General features: G+C 44.7%; 1 protein-coding gene across 1 annotated transcript in view; it reads left to right on the plus strand.

Annotated features, from left to right (window-relative positions):
• Nucleotides 1-23,212, plus strand: part of LOC138566526 (haloacid dehalogenase-like hydrolase domain-containing 5) — a 160,965-nt gene that overhangs the window by 126,336 nt on the left and 11,417 nt on the right. Inside the window, exon 7 of the mRNA XM_069643954.1 lies at nt 2,711-2,899. Coding sequence (XP_069500055.1) covers nt 2,711-2,899 — 189 coding nt within the window. The remainder of the gene's footprint in view (nt 1-2,710; nt 2,900-23,212) is intronic.

The raw sequence follows: 23,212 nt of genomic DNA on the forward strand, positions 1-23,212 counted from the left end.
CATTGCATTATCGTACTATGCGATTACAAATCATGAAGGTATTTAAGCGGAATCTCAGACGTGCCCGCATTCTCAAACAAAGAAAATTGCGACCTTATAAGGGCTATATCGTCACATGATACGAGAACAATTTGGCGTACTATCAAAAGTGATGATAAAAGCATTCTTTTAGCAACATCCTTTTGTATATCTGATCGAGTATGGTGTGACTATAAAACAGATGTTTCATGTTCCCACGAGATTTGATTCCATGCCTAACATGCAGCTGTCTTATAGCAGGATCGCCCGCTTGGAATGGTCATTGGAAGATCTTAAATGGGCAATTTCCAAAATTTGTTATTCTAAATCAGCAGGCCCTGATGGGTTCCCTCCTTGTCTTTATAAAGCTTACCCTGAGTTCTGGGGGGGAATTTTGACAATCAAATTTGACTCTATTCAGTAACGGTCATATTCCCACATCATGGACCACTGCGAATATCGTTCCAATATTCAAAAAGGGCTATCCTTCTCTTCCACAGAACTACAGGCCTATCTCCTTGATTGACACGGACGCAAAATTGTTCACTATTTTGTTACATGATCTTGAAAAGTTCGAGGAAAATAACCTGTACTCAAAATATCAAACAGGTTTTAAGAAGGGCATGAGTACTTCTCTGAACGTTACTATTATGTCACACCTCCCTATGTGCATACCCAATGCAGTAATACGCCATGAGCTTGGCCTGGTTGCATTATCGGCACGTTGGAAATGGCGGAAACTATCTAGTTATGTAAAAATCTATTTTCCACCTAAAAACTCTGTACGAAGACCTGAAATGTATTTTAGATTCCTCCACTTCAGCCTCCTTTAACAAATATCACACTAGTATGCAGCTTCTTTTGAAGTCTTTATGTATTAATATTGAAGATGTACACTTGCGACCAGGTTTTGCAAAAAGGAAGCTCATCGAGCAGGATTGGCTGCTAACGATTGAAAGAATATCAGATTATAAATTGTACAAAGAATATGGTAGTTTTTCTTAAACAACGCATTCCTAGATATCATCATGTCAATTTGTTCCCATGCAACCATACAAGCGTATATATGGTATAGATTGAATCTATACCATACCAGAGAAAACTGCCACTTGGATTAACAAAGGAGAACCTAAAATTACCAAATGTCGTTTCCCCTTATGTAATGAACCGATTGAGTCCACGAAACATCTAATTCTGGAATGTCCACAAATCAATGAGGACAAACCGTTTCCCGAAATTTGCAAACATTGACTTTGAAGAATGTCTGCAATTCCTTTGGGCACGTATGATGCAAGGCACGCACAAACCCTTAGTATATGAACTGGTTAGTCTGTGTAAACACATTGAAAAAGAGCTGTTAAGTTTTAAGAACTAAAAGGATACAAAATGTTAAATATGATATCTTTTATCTCAAACTGTGACATAAGAAAAGGTAATTTTTTACTTTTATCTGTAAATGCAAAAGCAAACATTTTATTTCTTAAATATTTTGTTTTGTAAAGGTTCTACACTTTTGTATTTGAACTATAAACAAATAAAAATAAAAATAGAAGTCTTTATAACTGACATATTAATATTGTTTATGCATGAAACCTTGGGTGTAAGAGTTTATTTGAATACCTGTAACTGTGAATCTTTGTAACTCCACTACAGCTCACATTTCCCCTCTTGAAATGAGCCTGGCTGCTATCAAAACTGTGTAGTACAAGCTTATACCAAAGGTTGGGTTGCCTATGCATGTAGTCATAGTTGCTTGTGGTGCTCTCAGAGGGTACTGCATTCAAACTTTGCTTAACATACACTACGTAGAGAAATACACATCAAGTTAGTCAAGACTAACCTTAATGTGAATTTTCATATGTAAATCTGACTTACATGAGATGAAAATGTCATACATAAACAAAATGTAAACTGTATGGCTTATGACATACACTCATACTATATACACAGACTTGCACGTTATATGCCATACTCCCTTAAATAAAAACACACATTTATAAAAATAATTTTTCATGAAGTTAAGGTTAATCTAATAAAAATTAATGTGTACAAAGAGTGGGAATAACAAAAGCACTCTCTGTGTAGCATTACAATTTCATCCATGAATCTCCAAAGACAAACACGCACTCCATACCACTAGTAATTATATACCCAGGGGCATAAAGGCGCTGTTACAGAAACCAGTACATGCAGACATGGAGTAGTTAGTTTCATATAGCTCATTTATAGCAGTTACATCCATAAAAGTAGTGACCTGGAGCGATCTTATGTCAGACCCCTAATTAGGAGAACAACCAAGTTTTTGAGAGCTTTTCGGAAGATTCAGTAGGAATCTTCAGTCCTTGCTGCAGGTGGAAGGGTGTTCCATTGTTTAGCAGCAATGGATGGGAAGCTAGAGCCTCACGCCTTTGTGTTTGAGTTAGGGCTGGACAAGACTGTGCGTCTAGGGTGTTCTGGTGGGCCTAGAGGAGGGTACTTTGGCCATTTTTTGGGAGAGGTATGGCGGGCGGTCTTTTTGAACCTTAATAATCACTCAAGTATTGGGCAGTTACCACAATAAACGTACTTGAAATGAGTGTTGGATGCATTCAACGATTCCAAGTCGGTGAGGATGACCTTGAAAATGTATGCTTATTTTAAATTTAGAATTGTTGGTAATGTGGATTGAAACAAATTGCCTTTTTCCTTCCAGGTTCGGCCATGGCACATTTATGGTGTGTCTTGAAAATATTTATAAGAAGATTACAGGAAAGGACCTGAAATATGAAGCCTTAATGGGTAAACCAAGTGAAGTGACCTACCACTATGCAGAGTACTTGGTCCGGGCACAGGCTGTTGAGCGACAGTGGAAAAACCCAATTCAAACACTTTATGCTATTGGGTAAGTTTTAAACAGAATCTGTGTTATGCTAATCTGCACGCTCATTTTAAGTGTTCAGCTGTCTTTGTATACCAGCACTGCATGTAGGGTTGGTGTTTTTTAGACATTATAAGCAACCAATGGAAAAAGCAAATGCATATTACTCAGGTTTATGCTTCCAATGCCCTCTTTGTTTTCAAGGCCCTGCAACAATCAAAACAATTAAACTCACTGCATCATAGTAATGTGAAAATGAGCAAACTCTGGTAATGGTAGCTCGTTCTCCTAAGCCAGCACTTCAACCATGCAAAATAGACAATACCACCTTCCAACCCAATGATGATTCGGCCCCGTTAGGGAGAACTTTCATTTCAGTGGTAAATTCCTCCCACCTTGGAGAGCCCCAGCTCTTTTGCTGGACTTGAATGTTTAACCCTGGAGTGAGACATTTCTTCCCCCCCCCCCACACTTTTTTACCTGGTTTAGATTTTGTTTTCCCAGTTTTTGGAATCTGACAAACTCCATAGACATCAGCTTTTTGTATGGTGACACATAGCACCTTCAGTGCAGTGTCACTGAGAAATCCTTTAGATTTCGTTAGGCAGAATTGCATGCACTACCCTCTGGGAACACTACACACCATTAGGACTACAGGTGTAAGCAAAATCCAACCTTTGGTATAAGTCTGCACCACACACTTTTTGGTAGCGAGCTGAGCAGCCAGGCTTATCTCAAGAGGGAATGTGAGCAGTAAAGGAAGTTACACTGAAGTATCACAATCACAGTGGTTCAAATAGACACTTACACTCAAGATTTCTTGGTAAAAAATACTTCAACATGTATTTACACAATCATTTAGAAAAAATTCACTAGTAATCAACTCCATATTAAACACCAATACACTACAGTAACCAACTTTAAGTTGTAGGGACAGTTTGAGCTCCCCTGAAAAAGGAGCCACATGGCACTTCAATTACTTTTAATAGGAGTAGAAAGACATACGTTTGTACAATGGATTAGAAAACACTTCTTTTAGTCAAAGCAAAGGTTCAATGTACCAGGAAGGTCGGTTCAATTCAATAGGCCAGGCCAAGTCAATAGTGTAGTGTTCTTGGATAGGACAGAACAGTTCTGTACAGATGGAGAAGTCTTTGAACTGCTTCTAAAAACTTTTACAGACGAAAGCGAATGATATGCTGGGTCACAAACTGATAAGGCCTGTAAGTTGGGAAAGTTTCACGAACTTTCACCGGGAAAGTTAGGATCTCAACTGGATGGCACAGTACCTTAATGTGAAGCAAAAAGATGCAGCTGAAGATGTTGGTTCCTGCAGATCTCGTTGTTCCTGAGCCTCAGTCGTGGGGACAAGAGGGAGGACATCGGGGGACTCTTGCAATGCACAGGATCGTCATCGGAGCAAACCAAATTGAGTCACTTTGGTTCAGCAGCCGTTGCTTCAGGACACAAACTGGTTTCCCTCTACCTGGCTAAACCTTAACCAGCATTGAAAATGGTCTCAAGGTGTCTTCTGAGCTGATTGATCCCACCAACTCAAAGGAAGAAGCTATTCTTGAAGTAGCGTCTCTGTCGAATGGAGATATGGCGATTCGGAGGTGCAGCCGGGCTTCACCGGGCAAACCATTGGACCAGTGGTTGTAGCAGCCGTCCTCTTCTAGCTTGTCTTCGGTTCTTTTGTTCCAGTGGTCGACTCTGCCTTCCAGTCGTGGAGACTCGCCTTTTAAACAGTTTTCTCCTATTCATTCCAGTCTAGCTGTCACTCACCCAGCAGGGTGGCTGTCCTTGCTGGACAGTCAGCCAGCCAATCACGCCAGAGTGCATTTGGGTCTCCTAGGAGACCAAGCACAGGGAGTTTCAGGAACCTCCCTCACTTCTTGCCTCCCCACCCCCAGACGCTTCGATGCCAGGGGCAGACTTCAGTCCTTAAGCTGCCGAAGGCTCACGAACAAAGGGGCCCAACCTGGTTTAGCGTGCAGAGTTAAACACCAGAAGGACCTTTTTGCAAAGAAACCGCGATGACCAAAGTATTTTTTTTTACAGAGGGGTCTTGGGCACCATATTGAAAAACAGGGCGGCCCCGATTTTTAGCTACTGGTGTTCGCGGTCGGGAAAAATCATGGTAGTTTGTTATAAAACCACTGCCGCCAGCCATTTCAATAGGAAAGGGTAGCTTTTGACGGCTACAGTGTTTAGACATAGGGGATACTAAGTAACCCCTCCAGCACTCTATAGGAAGATAGTGTTTGCTGGGTCTATGCATTTAAAAAGACTAGTAAAGTCAATTTAACTTAACGTTCTCTGGGGAACAGTAGTTCATCCCAGAGAAGGTATTTAAACCTGGGGAAGCCCAAAGGGCATCCCTGTGCCACTGCAATAAAGGTGATGTGTGACACAACAATGAAAAGATGATGCCTATGGAGTGATCTAAAACTCAATAATTAAAGAACACAAGAGTAAAACACATGGCAAAAAATACATGAGAGAGTGGGGGAAAAAAGGCTCACTCTCTCCAGGGGGGAAAAACAAGTCCTCAAAATCCAGCAAAGTTGCTGGGGGCCGCTAAGGTGAAGGGAATAAGCACACTTCTGAGAATTCTCCCTAACGGATTTCTCTTAAGGTTTAAATACCTTTACTTAGATGAACTACAGGTCACAAGAAGGGTACAGTGAAATTAACTTTACTTTTTGTTAGGCAAGTATGCAGTACCTTGTAGGAGACTGCACCAGCCTTGTCCTCTTGGCAATAGTTAACCCAACCTTTGGTATAAGCATGTACTACACAAGTTGGTAGAGTGACTGAGCAGCCAGGCTTATCTCAAGAGGGCAAAAACAAAGGGGTGATGGCTGGAAGGTTTAGACTGAATCTTAACCACTGGCATTGCTCGGGGCAACCCTCCAGACCATCGTTCTTCGCCTGCCAAGCCATTACAGAAGGGGAAAGACCATATGCAAATCGGGCTTGGCCCCACCCCCAAAAGGGGAAGTCCAGCCCGAACTGGTCTCGTGCAGAAGGGATGTGACCAAGCAGTTTGGGCTGGACTTCCCCTTTTGGGGTGGGGCCAAGCCTGATTTGCATATGGTCTTTCCCCTTCTGTAATGGCTTGGCAGGCGAAGAACGATGGTCTGGAGGGTTGCCCCGAGCAATGCCAGTGGTTAAGATTCAGTCTAAACTTTCCAGCCATCATCTCTTTGTTTTTGCGTTATCGCAAGAGGGGTCAATGTAAGCTGTAGGGTTATAACAGAGATCCATGATGCCAATTATCTAAATACACTCTCACACTCGAGGTTTCTTGATTAAACAATTATTTATTTAACAGTTGGGCTGAATAAGCATTCTTTAGAAGGGAGCAATATATGTAACACAAAAATATACTTAAAATACACACTCTGTTTCAATAAATCAGTAGCTACCCATTTGGGATGGCACACACTTCCCTACATCCTGAGGTGACTTAAATAACTAGGACACTGTGGACATTGATATATTACTGGCACGTTTAGAGCAGTACTGAGTTTGGTGTCAAAAGGACATGTTTGGGGAATAAAACAATGGTTAACAAATATTCTTAAGCAGCTAAGTACTTTTGTACCGCCCCCTCCAATGCAAAGTAAATTAACCCTTTCCCAGCTACACAAGTTATAGAATATGTGACTTCTGTTGAGGGATCGTTAAAGCACAAAGTCCGAGGATAGAAGAGTCTTTCAGGGAGCTAGGACAGCCAATTTTAATTTACCAAAGTCTAGGGGAGCTGAAGCACTTCTTGAAGGTAAGTAAAAAGTCCTGCACAATGTTTTAGAAGTTTTGTAGAAAATGAAGTCACTGTAGGGCCACAAGCTGGGAGGCTTGTGTGGGGGCATAGCTGCAAGAAACTCTGCAAAAGCAACCAAGACAAGTCTCAATTGAGAGCTAGCAAGGCTACACAACACGGGATAAGTACCCCTTAGTTTACAGTACTTTAAGTCTGAAGAAATTGGTTCCAACTGGCTTCTGTTCCAGTTGTAGTATGGCAGATACTGTTGTTCCTGGGCCTCAGTTGTGGTCACAAGAGGGAGGGCATCTGGGGACTCCTGCACAACGGTTTGAAGGTTGGCGGCAGCAATGAGCAAAGTTCAGATCAGCGGCACTTCACGGTTTCAGCTTCTCGTGAATAGCACCACTGCGGTTCTCGGACACTTGGTAGACTTTCCTTGCTGCTGGGGTCCAGCACTCTGTTGAGGTGGCTCAGGCTTGGTCAGTCCTGCTTCATGGCAGTCCGGAGGATCTTCATGGAAGTTGAGTCTGACTTAAAGACACCCATGCAATCTGGTGTTCCGCTCCCTGGAAATCTGTTCCTGCAGCAGCAATGGAAGTACAGCCAGCTCCGATTTGGATTTCCAGATGAGTTTGTCTTGGAGCTGATTTGTCCCACCAACCCAAGGGAAGAAGTCGTTGTTTGCAGGACTTCCTTAGTCGAAGCAAATTTGGAGCTTCGGCACTGCAGCAGGGCTTCACTGGCAAACCAACGGTCCAGGAGTTGCAGCCAGCATCTCTTCCAAGTTCTTCTTCGGATTCCTTCGTCCAGTGGTTGACTCTGCCTTCCAAGTAAAATACCTTGGCTTTTATGCAGGTTTCTCCCATTCATTTGCAGCCTCACTGTGAATCACACAGCAGGTTGGCTGTCCTTCAAGGCCAGCCAGCCAATCGCCTTTGGGTGCATTCCTGTACCCATGGAGACTAAGCACCGGGAGTTTAGGGAACCTCCCTCCCTCCCTCCCTCGCTTCCTGCCCTGCCAGATATGCTGGAGCCAGGGGCAGGCTTCACCAGTGAATCCCGCCAAAGACCAAACAAACAAAGGGACCAAACCTGGTTTGGCGCACAGCGTAAATCTCAAGAAGGAGCTTTCTAACAAGAAATGGCAAAAAAAGAAGACTGGGCTATTTTGACAAAATGGTCACCCATGGGTGCTTTACTGTAGCTGCAATTGCAGCCTGTGGTTAAAAACTCCATGGTAGAAAGAAAGTTAACCACTGCCACCAGCCATTAATTGTAGAAAGGGTAACCTTAAAAATGTTACATGAGAAACTAGACAAAGGGGATACTAAGTAACCCCTCCAGCACCCTATTATAAGATGGTGTGTGCTGGGTCTAGAAAGTTACAAAATGTAAGTAAAGTCAATTTCACTTCACTGCTCTTGGAAACGGTAGTTTTACCAAGAGAAGGTATTTAAACCTTTGGTAAATCTGAAAGACTTCCCTGTACCACTGCACTGTAGAAGGATGAGGCCTATGGAGTTTGTCAGACTTCAAAACCACAAGAAACAGAGTTCAAATTACACAAAAATGCATGAGTGGGGAAAAAGGTCTCTAGGCTAAAAATTAAAAGTCCAGCAAGAAAAGCTGGGGGGGGTCTCTAAGCTAGAAGGGAATTGGCACATTTCTGAGAATCCTCCCTAACACTGGTTGGTTGCAGAGTCCACATTAGATATGTTGCATGTTTGTTGAATAACACTGCCGGGCGGGCCAACGGATTCGTTACGCGTGATGTCTGTCTAATAGTTATTTTCCAGGGCTATGTCGGCAAATTTGATACTGGGTTCGGTAAGGTCCTTTGGCATGGGCACATCATTTTGACCCTTCGAGAGTGGTCCAGCATGGCAATACCTTTTACAGGAGCTACTGATTTCACATCTGTACTGGACCCCAAGGATCTCGCACAGTAATGATCCATAAATCACTGACCTGCGATTGGAAGAAAATGAGTGTGTTCGCTCAGTTTTGTAATTGGCATGTTTTTCTTAGCACTTTGCAGGACCCCTATACCCCCTCTTAGTTTTGTCAGCAGATCCAGCGTTCAGAACTGCTGAGTTCTGCAGGTCAGTGGGATTGTAAGCATAACTCTGGGTGCCTCTCGGGTCCAGAACACTCAAGCAGGGGTTGCGTTCTTCAGAGCGTAGCTGAGAGAGTGGTAGATTTAATAGTCTACGCTGGCTTAAAAAGCGCTGTATTACTGCAATGCAGTCTGGAGCTTTTAATTCTTTGGGATCATCTTAAACGGGCTGACTCCTTAGCCCCAACCTCATAGTTAGCAATAATCAAAGGTGGATTTCACTAATTCTCGGGCAGGTAATGACAGCACGGCCTGTAAAGCACTAGGGTAATCTGGAGAGATTAGAAATTTGAATGACAGAGGAAACCTAGATGAAAGGATGAGGTACCCTGCAGTCTGTAGGTCGTTCTAAAGCCGACAGTTCAGCAACACTCACTGGTGCAGCGCTAAGTAGCGGCCGAGTCAGCCCACCCCTGTGGCTAGCCACTGCCACTTTGCGACCTGCTTCACGGGAAGCACAGCAAGGAGCCAGCGACAACGGCAGACAGGGAGGAAAGACCTGCATGTACTGCAGACTGCCACTTGGATACCCAATTTACCTGGGGGTGGTCAATAAATGAGTGAAATTAACATGTATTGAGTTTATTGCAAAAGAAATCAATGAAAAGAAAGACACACTTGCTCTCTTCTAAAAAAGAAAATTGGAAAACAAAAAAAATGCAAGACCAGTTCAGCACAGACTGCACAATGATGAGCATTTTCTACAAATGACCTGTAGTTGGCGCCCAGAACAACACAATGTAATGCTGAAAAAAACTAAAGTGAATTATCTCGGGAACGTGATGACCGATTGAGCTAGAAATAGTTGTGTTAATTTGGCAACGAAATAAAAAATATTCCATGCAAAATTCATGATGCCAGACCTCACCGTTCATGAGGTGTTACGTCCCCAAGATCAGCGACACATACAAACCAACAAACACAACTTTGTTTTATATAGCACCAATTTCGGTTGGGTGATATTGTACGTAAATATGTGCTCTGTAAAGCACTTTGGATAAAGGCACTATATAAATAACACGTGTGTGTGTATAATGTGTCACTGCATGACTGACGGGGTCTACTACCCTATAATTACTAATTATATTCTAAAAGTATATCTAACCTGGTTTTACTCCTCAAGAATAGCTGATTGCATTCTGAACGTGTTCTAGGTTTGCCTCGCATTGACCTGCTGATTGCTATTCTTAATAAGGTTATACTTTAGTTTGTACCCCTAAAGTACCAAGTGTTTTTTTTTTTAAATGTTTGTGATGGTACATATTTCCCCACGATCTATCTGGGCCTACTGTATTTACATAAACCATTTATTTTTGTTACAATACATAGTGTTTTAGTGTTTCTTTGGACCATATTTATGCTACAATTTCTTTGTACCAAGCTACAGCCCTCTCTCCTTCCTATGCTAAGCCTGGCTGCTCTGTCCAACACCATTCAAACTTTATATACTTCAGGGGCAGAATGCAACTTAAAGGTAAGCATAAAATTAATTACACTTAGTAACTTCTTTCACAGAGATAAATTACCGCTCTAATGTCTTTATAAGATAAGGAGTCTGCCTTGTAAGTATTTACTTGCTAAAGTCCTTCGCTAGTGTATAACATACGTTTTCTCAGAGGCAGAAGAGGGACCCTAGTGGTCTAGGAGCCTGCTGGAGGCAGGGCAGGGCAGGTCGGGATAGGTTTCAGTTGCAGGAAAGTCAAAGTTCCAGAGGAGATCTTCTTAAAAAAGTATTAGCTTCAGAGTTATTGAAAAGTGTTCAGGGACTTCACCGAAGGCTCCCTATATGTGTTCCAGAATTGGGCTGGGGCAAGTGGTATGGGTAAACGCCCAACCACACGAATCACCCACTCAGCCTTACAGGATGCACACCAGACCTATGGTAAGTAGTACCCAAGCCCACACAGTACCTTGGGAGAAATGATGAGCTTTGGGGTTGATGCCTTCAGGATGCAGCAGCACAGGAACTGGTCCCTGGATTCTTGGTACGGAGGCACTGGATGGGAACTTGCAGCAGCAGTCGTCGTAGGAGGCTTTCAGCAAAGGACTCTTCACGCGTTCTCATGGATTTGGTGCCTTTTTACAGCAGCCAGATGAAGAACTGATATAGGCGGTTGGATTCTCTTCACTCTCGGGCCTGCACTCTCGTGAGGGGACTTCTGAAGACCATGTGTTAGGCAAGATTGTATGTAGTAACCCTGTGGGAGACTACACCAGCCTTGTCCTGTTGGCAATAGGTAACCTAACCTTTGGTATAGGCCTGTACTATACAGGTTGGTAGAGTGACTGAGCAGCCAGGCTTATCTCAATAGGGGTCAATGTGAGCTGTAGGGTTGTAGCATAGATTCACAGTGATAGGTATCCAAATAATACTTGTACTCAAGGTTTCTTGATCAAAATAATGTATTCAACGGTCCGTTTTTAAAATAAGGCTTCTTTAGAAGGGGGCAATATGCAACACTCAAATACACTTCAAAAATACGCTCCTTCAGTTCAATTAAGTAAGTAGATACCCTTTTGGGATGACGCACAGATACTATAACCTGAGGCGACTTCAATAGTTGGGACACTGTGGACATTAATATATCATTTTTCACACTTAAAGGTTATAATACTAAGGTTATGGCAAAAAGGAAAAGTTTAGGGAAGGGAAGGAAACGAATGTTAACAAATTTCTCAAACAGGTAAGCACTTTTCAATCCCCCCAATGAAATATAGGTTAACCCTTTCCCAGATATACAAGTAAGGTATGCATTACTTTTTTGGAGGGAACAGATCAACACAGTCAGAGGGTAAGATGAGTCTTCAGGGAGCCAGGACAGCCAATGTCAATGAGCAAAGTCTAGGGGAGCTGAGGCACTGCTTGAAGATGGCACAAAAGTCTTGCACAATGTTAGTTTTGTTGTAAAAAGAATCACTGTTGGGCCACAATCTGGGAGGCTTGTGAAGGGCAAAGCTGCAAGCAACTCTGCAAAGGGCAGCAAATGCAAGTCTCCAGTGGGAGCAAGCTACACACAGAGGTTGGTACCCCTAGTTCACGGTACCTTGAATCTGAAAATAAGTTCTAGCTTGCTTCTGTTCTTGCTGTAGTCTTGCAGATCCTGTTGTTCCTGGGCTTCAGTCGTGGGGACAAGAGGGAGGATGTCTGGGGACTCCTGCACTACAGCATGAAGGTCGGCGGCAGCAATGGGCATAATTCATATCGGCTGCAATTCGCGGTTTCAGCTACTCGCAAATAGCACCACCGCGGTTCTTGGACACCTTGTGGACTTTCCTTGCTCTGTTGAGGTGATGCACTCGATTGTGGTGTTCCTGTCCCCTGGCACTCGCTGCCTTCAGCAAAGAACTACAGCCAGCAGAGAGAGGGTTTCCAGTCGTGTTCGTCTTGGGCTGATTGGTCCCACTAACCCAAGGGGAGAAGTTGTCCTTTCCGAGCTTCTCTAGTCAATTCGAATTTCGGAGCTTCAGCACTGCAGCAGGGTTTCATCGGGCAAAACCAACGGTACCGGAGGGTGCAGCAAGCTTCTCTCGGTTCCTTCGTCCAGTGGATGACTCTCCCTTCCTTGCAAAAGACCTCACCTTTTATGCAAGACGTTCCCATTCATTCGCAGCCTAGCTGTCACTGGCACAGCAGGGTGGCTCCAAGGACAGCCAGCCAATCACCTTTGGGTGCGTTCCTGTACCCAAGGAGACTAAGCAGAGGGAGTTTCCTGGCCTTCCTGCCCTGCCAGACACGCTGAAGCCGGAGGTGGGCTTCACCAGTGAGTCTGCCAAAGAGTAAACTAACAAAGGGGCCGAACCAGGTGCACAGAGTCAAGAAGGACCTTTCCAACAAGAAATGGTGAAAAAAGAAGACGGGACATTTTGACAAAATGGGCACCCATGGGTGTAGTACTGCAGCTGGGAACGCAGCCTGCAGTAAAAACGTACAATGGCAGGAAAAAGGAAAACCACCGCAACCAGCCATTAATTGTAGAAAGGGTAACATAAAAATGTTACATGAGAAGGTAGACAAAGGGGATAGTAAGTAACACCTCCAGCACTCTATGTAAGACAGTGTGTGCTGGGTCTACAAAGAGAAAAAGGTAAGTAAAGTCAATGTCACTTTACTACTCTTGGAAACAGTAGTTTATCCAAGAGAAGGTATTTGCCTTCGAGAAATCCAAAGGACTTCTCTGTGATACTACACTGAGGGTGCTGTGTGTCGCAATACAAAAAGATGGCGCCTATGGAGTTTGTCAGACTCCAAAACCAAAAGAAACACAGGTTTCAAATTAAAAAAAATACATGAGTGGGAAAAAGTTCTCAATTCACTTCTCTTTTGCTGGACTTTAGGACTTAGTTTTTATCCTGGAGAGAGTGACGCAGAATTCAGAATTCTTTCTAACACCATGCACTGCGCTCAGGCTCGAGGTCCATGGCTATTGGCAGTTATCGCATTCAAAGCCATCCCGACATGCTGCGACCTTGCTATGACTACTTCCCAGAGGCTGGTGAGATCCATTAGTGTCAAGGAGTCGTTGCATTCGGAACCCCCAGGTCAATTGGAAGAAAGGATTGCAGCAGGCTCTGGTTACACAGCAGGCTCTCCGGTCACTGGACATCACTACAGACGTCTTTTCTTCATCTTCCTCTTTGGATACAGCTTTAGTGGTCGACTTGTCAGCAGCTTCTGGGTTCGTAATATTTATCAGGAACTACAGCACAATTTCTGCAAACTCTCCCTGCAGCTTACATAAAGGGGCGGTCTGGCTCTCCAATCAGCACAGCCAGCCTCCCATTGGGACTTGTTCATTTAAGGCAAGGTGAAAGACAAAGGGCTGCAGAGTTTTCCCTGCTTTCTCTGACACTCTGGAGTCCAGGCATGGAATACAAGGGATTCCCGCTGAAGACAAAACTTCCAATGTGGTTATTCCTGCATAGAATGGCAGGGGAAGACCTCCAACAACAAGCAAACGAGAAATGGTGAAAAAAAAGGATCCCACCGTTCTAGCAGAATGGTGGCCCTTCTTTGCATTACTGAGGCTGATTTAACAGCTGCGAGTAATCGGAATAAAAAAGTCACTAAGGTAAAAATTGCCATCAGCCATTCAAGTAGACTTGCAATTGTGACAAAATGTTTACCAGGTAAGTAAAAAAGGGATACATTCTATCCCCCTAGCACTCCACATAAGGCGGGGGTGGTGTGTGCTGGCTCACTTAAATAAACGTAAAGGGGGTGTTAATCCCATTTTACTTCTTGGGAACAGTAGTTCCTCCAAGAAATAATGAGGGAATTAAAATGGAAGCCACTGCATTTATAATGTGTGTTGTCATAGTACATTATAGCCAGTCCAAAGTTAAACTATAACTCCGATCATACACTATGGAGAGACATAAAAATGTCACCCATAAAGAGTAAAAGACCAGGTGAGGGGGCTGGGGGGAGATTCCCACTTACCTAGAGACAAGGTCAAATCATTACCAAGTCCAAGCAAAAAGTTCTGGGGTTCACACAGGTCAGGATGTTTTATCATAAATATAGAAATCTTATCTAACAAGGTTACTGAGGCAGAAGGCAAGTAGACCATTGGAACAGAAGATCCAAAGCTGAACATGACCAGAGGTGCCTGCAAACCCTTCCAGTAACTGTGAAGCAACCACTGCTGTCCTGACACCATTTTCTTATTGACAGAGGAGCTCTGAAGAGGGAAACTCCTTCACTTTGGCTTGTGGGACCAACCAGACCTAAGAAGTGCATTCCCCTGTGGTGCATTGACCTTCCAGGGCTGCAACCCGTAGACCTACGGCCCATTTGCAGTGAAATGTCTTCGCATGGACGAATCCTCCCAGAACATTGGTGAACTCCAGTTGGACCTATAGAGGCACAATCCCATTCATCCAAGTCCTCTCACCAGAGTGCAGGACTGCAGAATCTAGGACGATTGACCGGGCAGTATCCATTCACTGTTGGAGCTGATAAAAAGGCGCCAAAACAGACTGACGTGGGAGAGTTAAGAAATCCTTTCTGATGGTTCTTTCTTGCGACTGCTGTTGTGAGCTCGCTTTCGGAGTCCTTCCTTTTGTCACCAGACCGAGGAATCGGGAGACCTGGTCCGTCGCTGCGGAACAAGAAAGAATCCAGCTGCAAGGTACTGTGGGGCTCATGGTGGAACTTAACTCAAGCCAAATAGTTGCTCCAGTGTGACTGGAGTGCGATGCAAGGTGTTTGGGTTTCCACTACGGGTGTACCGGATAGTGAAATTACTATTTGGCCGAATACCATATAGCTAGTAAAACTATTCAGCGAAGCCGAATAGTGCGCCGAATAGTGCACCGAATAGTTGGTTTTTTTAAATACTTTTTCCAGCACATGAGAAATACTGCTTCGCAAGACAGTAAAGAGCATGTGAATGCACGCATAATGGATGCACACATTCAGCTGCCCTTTTCAACCCCATTTGAGCATTTGCACAACCAAAAGAGGCCCTGAAAACTTTAAAATTGGCCCAATATTGCACATTTCCAGCAAGCCTAACCCTTTTCCTATGGGGAAAATGTGGAAATACCACAGAAAAGAGGCCCAGTGTGCCAAGGCCTACCGGGAAATCTTCAGAGTTCCCTATGGGCCAGTCCGACCCTGGTGACACTGGCATTTGTATCCATCTCTCAAACAGGGCTAGAAGTGCAGCTAAGGGGTTTTCACTGTGAAACGCAAGCAGGCTAATCCCGAGTCTAAATGAGTTCTGGGAGTCCATCCAGAAACCCATCCAGGCCAGCCGCCTCGTGCTCCCGCAGAGTGATGACCAGAGCTGTGCACAGTGACTGGGAGAATGTGGATGCCTTAGACAGTTTAGCCCGTGTTCACTTCCACTGAAAGCAGCCTCGATGAAGCCTCCATTTGCCTGCCTCCTCTTTCCAGCTGCCTCAGCAGGAGAGGTGTATATACAGTCACCCTCAGGCCTAGTATAATATATGTAAATGAATAGGGCTGGCACCTTATACCCGCTAACATCTTTTTGGAATGTTTTTCTGCATTTGCTTCTGTGCACGGACACCACTAGGGACGACCTGTGGAGCCCACTGTCTTTGAGGAAGCTGCACTTGCAAAGCTCGCAAAGCACATTGTCACAGGAAAGAGGAATGAGCCAGAACCAAAGACTTATCTTTTGCTGCCTCGATGTCCGTCATTCCCTTATCTTCTGGTAGTCTTCTTCCAGTCTTGTCCTCGGTGCAGGGTATTTTTCCTTGTGCTGCTGCTTTCCCACTGTTCTATTTTCTAGGATTGGCACACTGAGAGACGATTGCTAATCATAGAAAGAGGACTTTCAGCTTCGAGTAAGTATTCCAGGAACCTTCAGCTGAAGCCGAATAGCTGAGTTTCAGCCGAATAATTACTCAAAGCCGAAGTTCGGTACACCCCTAGTTTCCATCCATGCCTCTGGCCCAGGCACAGCTTGTGCTACCTTAGGGAGTCCTTTGCATGGTCCCTATACATTGTGTATCTTGCTAAAGCATTTTCTATTTAAGTAACTAAAGTATCCCGATTAACTGACTTTGCTGCTGCTGCATAAGACTGCTCCACTCCTGCACTGACTTTGATGAACTCCTGACTAGTTAGGGATTGTACTGCTAAAGCATTAGAAGCCTTAAAGTGTTGCTAAGAAGTATACTAATGCTAATAGTGTTGAATATCCCTTCCTTCAGACTTTTGTCTGAGTGACTGTTCGGTAAGAATTGATGCAGTCCAACTGGTGTGGGGCTACACACAATCTTTTGGTATTGGGTAACCTGCCTTTTAATATAGGCCTGACTACACAGGTTGGTAGTGTGACTGAGCAGCCAGGCTTATCTTTTTTTAAATTATTATTTTAATGGAATTTTCTCAAAGTGAACATTAATTATCAAAACACTCTCCTCCCCCTCCCATCACTGCACTTCCATGTCTTTGAGGGCACATAAGTTCACATCTTTCCGTTGGTTGCATGAAGTCCCATTATGTGCAAAATGGATATGTTTTGTGGGCACCTTTTGTATCATGTCTCCTTTTAGGATTCTAAGACCCCCACCCCCAATTCATGATTACATTTGTCAGCACTGCCTTGCACGCTATAGGTAATGCACTCCATTGCTAGTTTTCTCCAAAGTGTATGTAGCCATTTTGCCTGTGTTGGGGGCTCTTTCTTCTTCTTCCATTGTTTGGACAATATCAGCCAGGCCGATATAGGCATTACCATGAGGGCTTTCTTCAGGGGTTTAGTAGGCAATGAGAACTCAGGGTTGAAGAGTCTGCACAACCATTCCCGCAGGGTTGGGGGGGTTGAAGGAAAGGGAAATATTGATTGTATTTTGGTCTCCACGGCTTTCCGGAATCCCATTAATTCCAGGCACCCCACCATGGGTCTCATCCCCCTTCCATGTACACCCCCTCCAACATTCCTGTGTGACTTTGGGGTACATCCCATGTAATCGCTCTGGGGTGTAATGGCACTGCACCGTTACCATGCTTCCCTCAGTTAGATTGATCTAATCAGTTTAGGTATGTTTCCCCACAAGTTCTCTCAAAGGTCTCTCGGAGTGGGTTTTCCTAATGTTGCTTCCCATGTCTTCGTGTACCCGTATGTCTATTTCCTTCTACCTCAGCTAGAATTGCATAAAGTTTAGAGACCATCTGTTTGTCCTCTGTGTTTGTGGTAATTAATTTTTCGAATGGCGTCAACTCTCTGGTGGCTGCTCTCCATCTCTGATGCATGAGCCAGTGTCGTAGCTGGTAGTACCCCAGCATGTCCTTATCGGTTAACACCCATCTGTTTACAGTCTTTAAACGATCTTATTTCTGCCCCCATCATCACGTCCCCCCACCTTTGTGCAACCCACCTTATGCCACTGGGTAAATGAGCCTTGTGTCGGCCTCAGGGAGAATTGGGGGGGGGTTCCAAAATAAGGGTGCAGAGGGGTACGGGTGTGTGGAAATAACTCTGGTCTACCAGTCGGTCCCAGACATCGCAGGTATAACCTGGCTAATACAGGTGTTTTGAGGTATATCCCCTTTGTGTAGCCACAGACGTCTTCCTAGTGGGGTCCCTGCCACCTCCTTGTTCAGCCTCGCCCAGGTTTTTGTTGTGTCCACTGTTAGCCATTCTCTGAGTACTCCTAGTTGCGCTGTTTCGTAGTATTTGGAGACATTTGCAAGCACCCCATCCCCTTTGTTTGGGCGCCATTAGTGTCTCCAGGGCCACTAAAGCTTTTTTGCTAAGCCAGATGAATAGCGAGACCATTTTCTGGAGGTCTTTAAAAAAGGATTGTGGAACACTGATGGGAAGAGCTTGAAAGTGGTATCACTCCCTGGGGAGTGTGACCATCTTATTTGTGGCCATCCTGACCACCCATGAGATCTGTAGTGGTGACCATTTTCCCCAGGTCCTTCTTGATTTGAGCAAGAAGCCCCGGGTAGTTTGCTTCATGTGTTTTGGGTATTGAGCTGGCAATTTGAGCGCCCAAATATTTTACACTTTTCTTAACTGCGAGCAGGGAGTTTTCAAGTAAGGCGTTCATTTGTGTATCCGTTAGGCCTAAATTAAGCAATTCTGATTTTGACATGTTGTTTTTTCAGCCCCGCAACTTGTTCCATCCTGGTAAGTTCTTCTACTAGGATGGATATGGACGTCTCTAAATTTGTTAGATATCATCATGTCGTCCGCAAACGCCATTATCTTGTGTCCCCCCCAACCCCCCGAATGGGATTCCCTGAATATGTGGTTTCTGCCTTATCTTAGTTATCATTGGTTCTAGGTATATTGCGTATAAAAGCAGGGACAGGGGGCAGTCAGGCTTATTTTAAGAGGGGTAATGTGAACTGTAGAGCTGTACAATGAAATCCTTAAATACAGGTATGCCAGTAAACACTTACACACTTAAAGAAAGTTATAGTATACATATTTAGTTATATATACAGAAAGGTATTTAAAGCATTCTTTAAAAAGCAGCAACTAATAGTAACATGAGTCCCAAGTTACGATTCAATTCAAAAAGTGAACAATAAAGCAGGTGAGTAATTTTTCATGTTATACATTTTCCAGCACCAAGGGTGACGTCATTTGAGGTCAGTAAAAACACTAACTTAATATTAACTTTGCAGTATTGAGTTATGAAGGAGGGAAAGGTTAGAGTTAGATCAGAACATACTGATATTCTACAAAAACAGTTAGATTCTCCCAAAGCGATACAGGTAGTCTTTTATCCCAGCAATAATAATGTTCAACAATTAAAAACTGCAAGGGAACAAGCCCTGCCAAAGCCAATAGGCGCCGAATGGGACCTTTAGGGAGCCAGGACTGCCAAAGTCAAAATGGTCAAGTCAAAGTTCTGATGCTCCCTTCTTAGAAAATGTGTTAGTAGTTCAAATAGAAAATCACAGCAGCTCAAGAGGAGTCACCTTGTAGAAGCACAAGCTGAAAAGGCCAGTGCAAGTGGGTTGAGGTCAACTCAGAGTAGGGTTAAATAGCACGCTGAAGGTAGGAAGCACCCCAAATGGCAAAAGGATAATGTACCCCACAGTACCTGTGACCTGAAGAATTTGTTCCAGCTGGATGCAGTGCAGCAGACCCTTGTTCCTGGTCCTTGGCTGCGGTGACGAAAAGGAGGACGGCTGGTGGGTCCCTGCAGCAGCACTCGAAAGAGGGACTCCGCAGCAATGGATTCTCCTTTGTGGTTTGTTCTTCTTTGGCGCTGAGAAAAAGGTGACAAACAGCTGTGGTTGGAAGTTCCTTGATCCCTCGGCCTTGGACTCAGGACCCAGATTTCCTGCTTCCATAGGCTCCTCTGGATACCCATGAAGTTTTGTCCAGATTCGCACTTCAGAAGACAATGGACTCGCATATGGTCAATGGACTCCGGGTATTGGGATTCTGCAGCTTTGGTAAATCGCAACAAGTCGGGGATTGCACTAAAATATTTTGCCTTGAGGCTAGATGGTCCCTCTAGCCTAAGGGAGGAAGTTGTCTCGTACGGGTCTTCACAGTCGATACGAATACGAGGTCAGCACAGCTACAGGGCTTCACTGGGCACTTGGTGGTCCAGGAGGGTGCTGCTGGTGTCTCTTCTTCACATCTTTGTTCTATGTTGTCCTCTAGTGGTCAACTCTGCCTCTTGTCCCAAAAACCTTGCTTTTTAATCAAGTTCCCATTCAATGACAGCCTAGGGCTGTCAACCACCCAGCACGGTGGCTGTTCTCCAGGACAGCCAGTCGGCTAAAAAGAACTGGTTTCAATCACACTGACCTAGAGACAAAGGATAAAGAAGTTTTGGGACCCTCCCTCACCTCCTGCCTTTCCAGACACACTGGAGCCTGGGCGGGCTTAAGGGCTGAAGCCTGCCAAAGGCAAAACACACAATGGACTCAAACCTGATTCAAACAGAGTAAAAGCCCAGACGAAACGCACTGAAAAGAAATGGTGAAAAAAGAAGACCCAGGCCATTTTGGGAAAATGTTCATCCTTGGATGCTGTACTGCAGCTGAGGTATCTGCCTGCTGATACATGTCGCCATGTAATAAACCACTGCCACCAATCATTCAAGTGAGTAATTGTAACAAAATGTTACATGAGGAATAGGTTAAAGGAGTTACTATGTAAACGCCCCACCACATAGGGTGGTGTGTGCTGGACCCATAGGAAAAGGTAAGTAAGACAGGGGTCATCTTACTATTCTTGGGAACAGTAGTTCACCCGAGACAATGTAGTTAAATATTCAGTGGCACTGCAGAAAAGGTGCAGTTTGTCACAATGCAAAAAGCAGATCCCTATGGAGTTTACCAGACTCCATAAAACAGTAAGACACACAGAAAATCCTAGTCAGAAAGACACATATTAGAAAAATGTCCCACCCAGGAGTTAAAATTAAAAAGCCCTGAATCCAGCAAAAGAGATAGGGGTCTCTAAGGTTAAAGGGAATTGGCACAGAAATGAAAATTCTCCCTAACACTCATTACCCCTCCCCCCCCCCCTTTCATGATCTGAATGACACAAGGCCTACTAGTATAGTTTGTTGTATCCTCCCTATGTCTCCCTACCTTATCTTGTCGCGCCTAGAAACACATGTGTACAGGCGTGTTATAATAGATGTATCATATCACTAGAAACTCGCCAGGAACAGGTTCCTGCTCGAATCTACACAATATGCTCTACACAAAAACAATAATATGCTAACTCTTCACTCTGCACCAAGAAACGATAGAATGCAGCTATACCCATCAATTTCATTCAGCCAAGCTGCACACAAAATTCCATTCCCAAACCCTGCCGCCACCAGAATGCAGCTATCCAAGTCCAACTGGCCTTGCTGCACACATTCTACTGATCTCACACAGCCACACCTAGCCCTAGAATGCAGCTACACACCACTTAATCCGCCCCGGCTGCACACATACAGAGTGCACCCATGCACTTTACTACTCTCCTCTGGCCTGGACTACGGTCCTTGAGGGCATTCAACCCACAGCGCTTTGGAGTCATACCAATGGTAAAACACACTATACAAATGCCCAATAACCTAACGTATGTACCCTTGGCCTTAAGCTTCCTTGGCTCAAGGTAGCCAACACCGTATATGGTCAAAACTTAGCACAGCTAAACTAGATTTTCTTTTGTGTAAAGGGAACAGATGTGTTCCCTTAAGGGCACTGTGCCAGGGAGCAGGTATGTTCCTTTATTGTTTTTTAAAACACTTTTATTATTAGCATTTTTCCATAACCACAATACCAGGATACCCCTCATTCTTGTGCACAGGTTACTCCATCGGGGCCTCTTCATCATTTCCATAATTTATCGGTGAACGGCTGTTCATGTTCTGCGGTATCATTGGGACTAGGCCAATCTTGCGGGGTCGCCCCCCCCCCTTACCCTTACCCTTCCACCCCTTGTCATTCCTACTGCCCTCATCCAATCCCTAACCTTTCATGGTGGTTTCAGGTCATTAGATTTCAATAAGTCATTCAGCAGTTGACTCCAATGTATTGTCACTCCCTCCCACCTCAGTTCCTGCTCCCTGTAATCTTGCCAGTGCAGCTGTCCCCAACCTACGGGCAACCGCCTGTCACATTGTAATAGCAAGGCCTTGTGGGTGTTGCCACACTATAGCTACTCAGCGTTTGGCGAGTATCAATAGGAGCCGATTCGTCCTGTACCATATTTTGTTTCTTTAACCATAAACCCCCAACCCCCCACCCGCCACCCCGCCACCCCTGGAGAGTTCCCCAGATGCATGTTCCCGGGTTGCATTCCAGCTTAGTCCCCAACAATTCGTTCACCCCCCTTAATCACCTTATCCCAATACTCAGCTATTATTCCCTATTATTCCACAGTCCCGTATCATGTGCCAGAATCCTGCTGGGCCTCTACCACACCTGGGGCACTCATCCGACAAACCACTATTCATTGCCAGTAGCCTAACTGGGGTTACATATGTTCTAGGCAAAAGGTTAAATTGGACCAGCTGAAATCTGGCATTACGTGACACCTTCTGGACCAGGTCCCATATCTGCCCCCACTCCTTTTCTGATATCGCATATCCGTCTCCCATTTTTCCTTCACCTTCAGTTCCCGCTCGGGTTCCTCTTCCCTTGGGCTTTATAGATCCATGAAAGCTTCCCCCGTTAGGTCTAGCAGTACTGCATCAGTGGGCTTGTTTCCGGATCCTCTGGGATTACCTTGCATATTTCCACCAGGCTCCGGACTACCGCGCCATACACCAGAAACAGACCCCTCGACAGCCCGAACTTCAGACACCACTCCTCAAAAGTAAGCAATCTCCCTCCCTCAACTAGATTCCCCCCACCACCCTACGCACCTGTTCTCAGAGCCTCTGTATTCCTGCCCATCCCATCGCCTGCCGTCCATACCCCACGATAGATTCCCATCATACAGCCCCCGTGGGTCCTCTAGTGCAGACATACTTTTTCCACGTCTCCCTTACCGCTTCAAACACAATGGACGTCCCCTTGTTAACTATTGGGTACCACAGCAGCTCTGCACCTCTCCGATGTGGTGGCAGGTCCCCTATCATCCCCTTCAGACTACACCCCCCCCCCCCCCCCCCCCCCCCACCCTCTGACTGATCCCATAACACCACCGACTGTAACTGCGCTACCACAAAATATTTCCTGTATTCTGTCCACCCTCCCCCATAGATGTTCGTAATACCACTAAAGATACCCTACTCCCTGTATTCCACTATAACTCTCCCACTTTGCTTTTCAGCATTCTAAAGAAAGCTTTTTTCACCACGTATGATATATTGGTGAAGAAGTAGAGCAACCACGGCAGGATCACCATTTTACATAGTGCCATTCTACCAATCGGAGAGAGAGAGGCAAGTTTTTCCAGAATTGAACTGAGTCTCCTATCTTTGACAGCGCCCTCCCTGTATTATGTAGAAATGTCTTGTCTATTTCATGGAATATCATATTACCAGG

Source organism: Ambystoma mexicanum, chromosome 2p, assembly GCF_040938575.1.
Source record: "Ambystoma mexicanum isolate Mex_15411 chromosome 2p, UKY_AmexF1_1, whole genome shotgun sequence".
NCBI lineage: Eukaryota > Metazoa > Chordata > Amphibia > Caudata > Ambystomatidae > Ambystoma > Ambystoma mexicanum.